The sequence below is a fragment of the Montipora capricornis genome, chromosome 12 (genome assembly GCF_036669925.1).
Source record: "Montipora capricornis isolate CH-2021 chromosome 12, ASM3666992v2, whole genome shotgun sequence".
Taxonomy (NCBI): Eukaryota; Metazoa; Cnidaria; class Anthozoa; order Scleractinia; family Acroporidae; genus Montipora; species Montipora capricornis.
Window position 1 is genome coordinate 21,724,712 of NC_090894.1, and position 5,000 is coordinate 21,729,711.

A 5,000-nucleotide genomic window follows, 5' to 3' on the forward strand; every position below is an offset into this window, starting at 1 on the left:
AAAAGACTGCAGAGGAAGATGAGATTGAGATAAAGCTTAAGGTGTGTCTTCCTTTCAAATATAAACTGGTTCCGTGTTTGGTTGAGGAGGTCCTGGGTATAAGCCCCCGTTGGACCACCACACAAGCAAGTAACAAGAGGCTATGGGTAGTGTGCACTTTGTTCAAAGGATTTTTAGCTGATTTCCTAGTAGCCATCGCGTGTGCCTCTCAATGAGGAGATACCAAGTTTGAATCCTTCCTCTTTACCATGAGCAGTCCCATGAGCAAAGAGATCTTATACGTGCAATCGCAAATCCTATACTTTGTTCTTTGAACAAAATAAAAAATAACAGCTCTAGGAGAAAAAGATGCCTTAAATTTTAATAAGTTACAATGGTGATGACAATAAAGATTAATGGGTTTGATTTTATATCATTATAAGTGAAATAGTGTTTAATTTACAACCTACCTGTCTTCCTCCTTTTCTTTTTGTATAAAGGAACAAAGTCAGCTGTTATGGAAAGTGAGGGATGACTTGCAGAAGCATTGTTCCTTGCCAGAGCTAAGAGAGATGTTGGAGGACAACGGAATGAGTACCCAGGGAGGGGAAAGCTCAGTGAGTTCATTCTCCCTCACTAAATCACTTACATGTAATTAAGACCATGGATGATAGTGTTGACATGCAAAAATGTTACTCAAGGGTGGTCTGTTGTATGTCAACCCACAATGCTGGACAAAATTGGTGCAATATTTTTAACTTCCTTGTCCATATCGTAAAATGTTTTTCCGTGAAGTTATTACAATCGCCTTCCCCCAAAAGGATTGTTGAGACACGGCTGGGTTATTTGCAGTACTTCGTGATCACTGTTGTGCTGGGTTGGGATGGGGGTGGGGGTGGGGGTGGGGTTAGTGGTGTGGGGTACTTTTGGCCTTCTTTTCAAATATGGACCAAAAATTTGAAAAATGGGAAAAGGCTTAATTCTTATTGTTCAAGTGGTCCAAACTGTCACAAGTTTCTTTTAGCGTAGAGATAGAGAAATGAAAGTACATTCTGTGTTTGCTGTGTGATAACAGAAAATTTTATAGTTTCATTTCTTTCCTGAGATGAAAATGAACCATTTCACTTAATATCATGAGGAATATGCCACCAAGAATTCTTATTTTACATTCACAGCAGTATGCAGACCAGGGCATTAATTTTGTCACATGAACTGAGTTTAATGGCTTAAGCTCCCACAACTCTGCTCTGGCTCAGTGGTTAATCATCTGAACTGGTATTGAAAGCTGATAGGATTGACTGCAGTCTGTAATTCTCTGATTCTGTTTCAAAGTATTCATCTGCCGTAACAGAAAATTGAGGGGTGTTACTTGTATACTCAGTGAGGCAGCATGGTAAAGTGGTTGGGGCACTTGACTTGTAATCCCAAGTTCCGGAGTTCAAGTCCAGCTTTCCCCCTTGGCTGAAATAAATTTTATTGTTCCTGGTGGTCCGAATTCAGCTGTTAAAAATAGCCAATTGGGATTCTTAAAGGATTTGTTTTATTGGCCTCATGAAGTCTCAGGGGGGTGAGCGGTTAATAATTAAGTGCATGTTTCTTCATAGTAAATTATTTATTTATTTCTTCATGTTTAATTCTGTACTTTGATTTACTCTGTAGTTGCTCAACAGATGCTCAGATGGCATGACCTTTGGCAGGCTTCTTCCTTGCGAGGAATGTAGTGATGGTCAACTGGTATACAGGTCTGTGCAACGTCTTCTTCGGTGTAGAATGGTTAAATGCAGTTAACTGTATCTCAACAAAGTTAACCAAACAGAAAGCTGGCATTCTTAGGTATTTTTGGCTGAGCAATTCTTTGCAAGAAGTGACAGCTACATGTATACATGTCTGTCCACAGGCAGCCCAAGCTCGGTATATACGATTTATAGACTTTGTATGGGAAAATTAACTTTGAGCTTATAAATGCTAAAATAAGCTCTAAGTGTAGAAATAAACTTCACTTACCTCTATGTACAGTCGTCATTGTCTTTTCTGTGCAATCGGAGCACAAACTGTGTCCATTTTAGAAGGGTTTGTGGCTTACAAATTTTTATCATGTTGTTAGTTGTCATTTCCCCTCATAAAGATAAGAAAGGCTGATGACTCGCGGTGATCTTGTCCCACAAATTGCTCCTGCATCACAAAGCAATGGTCCGAATCGCCATAAAAACACCACAGCCTTAAGGCGAGATAAATTTCCTATCACATCAACTCCACTCTGGGACCACACAGCAGTTTTTGGCGGATAAATTCCAAATAATGTTCGGCTCTCTATAATCGTCCCATGTGCTCAGCTAGATGGGTGGCTACGGCCGTTATAGCTTGATAGCGATCGTATTACATTCTGCACTCTCATTGGACATTTTGAAAGACTTGGCCAATGAGAGTGCAGAAGACCATAACAGTAGCTCTCAAATACACTTTACTATGTGTATGGACCCCATAACCTAGAGCAAACTAGTAACCTAGTATCCTAGTGTAAACTTTTGCTCTTGAAACATTTTTCTTTTTGTAGAACAGAAGGTTATTGCTGTACTGGCAATTTAACAGCATGGACCAATTGTATGTTTGTTACAAGGGAGCCCAAACGAGCTAAATGGAAAATTTCTGATGATCTGAAAGAGGCTTCTGACTTTCTGTGAGTGCATAAATTTGCATTTCATAATATTTATTTATTATTATTATTATTATTATTATTATTATTATTATTATTTTATCAAATCTATAATACTAAGAGTTATAAGAGAATCTATAATACTAAGAGTTGTTTTATTTATTTTATTTTTTTTATTTTAATACACATGTTTATAGGAAACAAGATTTTTTTTTTAAAAATTACTATTATTGCTATTATTAGAATTAGTACTAGTATTTGTATCTCTATAAGCCTAATACTTGTTTTAGAGTTCTTTATTTGGTTTTTTCAGTGTGTGTATTTTTACTGATAATTTGAAATAAATAATAATATTATTATTAAAAAAAAATTATTATAATTATAATAATAATAATAATAATTATTATTATTATTATTATTATTATTATTATTATTATTATTATTATTATTATTATTATTGTTAATTCAGGAAAAACTTCAAATGCAAGAAAAGAAAGAGGATTTTCCCCCAAACTACTTCTTCAACTGTAGTATCACCCAATGGAATCAAGTCAGAGGGGGCCATGTCAAAGTAAGTATTTCCACTGAGTCCTTCACCTTCATCATCTTTACTGCTGTATTTAATATCTGCAATAATTATGATGATCATGTTATATGAAAACTGTCTGAATTGTAGAATTGTCACGACTCCTGCAAAACCTCTTTCTGGAATGACATTTGCTGTTATAGGAAGGCTCCAACAGAGCAAGGTAAATGAAAATTAGGCTAGCTTAATATTAGACTGTTGTGTTGCTATAATTATAATAAGGTAGTATTATTCAAGGTGTGCTGTGAAGGGATTTGTTTTTTTGTATTTTATTACTTAATGACTTTTTGCATGTCACTGACAATCTTACATTACCTACAATAAATATGACTTTAAAAAACATAACAAATTTACAATCTCACAGTACTTGCAATAAACACATTTTGTGCTGTTTTCCCTCTGTGTTTGTTCCAATTCATCCAAGCATTAGCGATAAAAATCAACAGCCATAGCCAAACAGAGAGAAAGTTGGCATCCATGACCTCCCTCCACCCCCAAATGAATTGTCATTCTTAGCCAGTCCGAGAAATTCTTACAACGCATTACCCCAGTTATACCAAAAGGGGAACTTAGTTTTTCAACAAGTTTAGCTGATGAGCCAGAAGGCAAGCAAAATAATTTTTGAATCTAACCACAAGAACTTCAGAGATACACCTAAGCTGCATACTGTATGTATGAATGGCCTCATGACTAAGTACTGATGGACACGCTAAATCTGCTTGTTTTAAAAAGGAAATTTATATTTAACAGGAACAAAATTGGGCCTCGAATTTGCTTTGGTTAATACTTCAGTTACCAATTTGTTTTACTCTAGATATGCAGCCCTGGGCCCAGTTGTTCAAAAGCCGATTAACGCTAATCTCAGATTAAAAATTAACTAAGGAGTTTATTTCTCTTCTGCCAAATGCTGTTCAACGCTGATATTCGGCAAAGTTTTACATTAGAAGAAGTTAATCTTGAAAAACAAAAATGAAAAAAAGAAACTTTCACTAAAAAGTTGAAAAAATAAAACAAAAGTTTACGCTAATCCTGGATTAAGTTAATCGGCCTTCGAACAACCGGGCCCTGTACAATGAACTTTTACAGTGTAGATTAAAATTATTCATTACCGTAATTTCCGGACGATTACCCGCACGGCAGATTACCCGCAGCGGTCTATTTTTGTCACGAGGGGAAAAAACGTTCAACAGATTACCCGCACTGGCCTATTACCCACACCCCAAAACCGAAAAAATCTTGCTACTGTATTTCCGGGACAAGAACTTGCAAACTTGGAGCGATGAATATAATGTTGTTGTTTACAAAGCAGAAGATCGATAGCATTTTCTGCTAAGAATTGGCTTTTAATAATGCAGCCTTAAACACTCTCCTTAGTCATTTCTGGTTTGTCTTGTTAAAACGACCTAAATATCCAATGTATTAACGCTAAGGCTCGATAGAATACGAGTTGAAGGCCAACATCTTTACGATTGATCATTGAGCACCATTTTGATAGGTTGAGAGAAAGTGGGGGCGAGTGTTAAAAATACCTGATGGGGTGGTGGTTAGGCATACCCAGGGCCAAAAGACCGGGCCTATATAAGAAGTCGCTTAAAACGGGAAAATGCTCTATTACTCAAGCCAGGGGTAGCTAGGAACATTTCACTGATGTGCTGAACAATCCAGCAAATTTTTCACTGTAGTTAGTGTTTCGTTACACGTGCCGACAATCACGTTCTAAATAATTATGCGGTGCCATGAAATATGTCGGCATCTTGTTTTGTAGCTTTAAGCGTGCTTTCA

At 36.5% G+C, this 5,000-nt stretch overlaps 1 protein-coding gene across 1 annotated transcript in view; it reads left to right on the forward strand.

Annotated features, from left to right (window-relative positions):
- Window positions 1-5,000, forward strand: part of LOC138026789 (poly [ADP-ribose] polymerase 1-like) — a 28,804-nt gene that overhangs the window by 3,886 nt on the left and 19,918 nt on the right. Inside the window, exons 4-9 of the mRNA XM_068874238.1 lie at window positions 1-41; window positions 480-596; window positions 1,639-1,721; window positions 2,534-2,656; window positions 3,102-3,203; window positions 3,309-3,381. The exon at window positions 1-41 is cut by the window's left edge and continues 280 nt beyond it. Of these exons, the coding sequence (XP_068730339.1) occupies window positions 1-41; window positions 480-596; window positions 1,639-1,721; window positions 2,534-2,656; window positions 3,102-3,203; window positions 3,309-3,381 (539 nt within the window). The remainder of the gene's footprint in view (window positions 42-479; window positions 597-1,638; window positions 1,722-2,533; window positions 2,657-3,101; window positions 3,204-3,308; window positions 3,382-5,000) is intronic.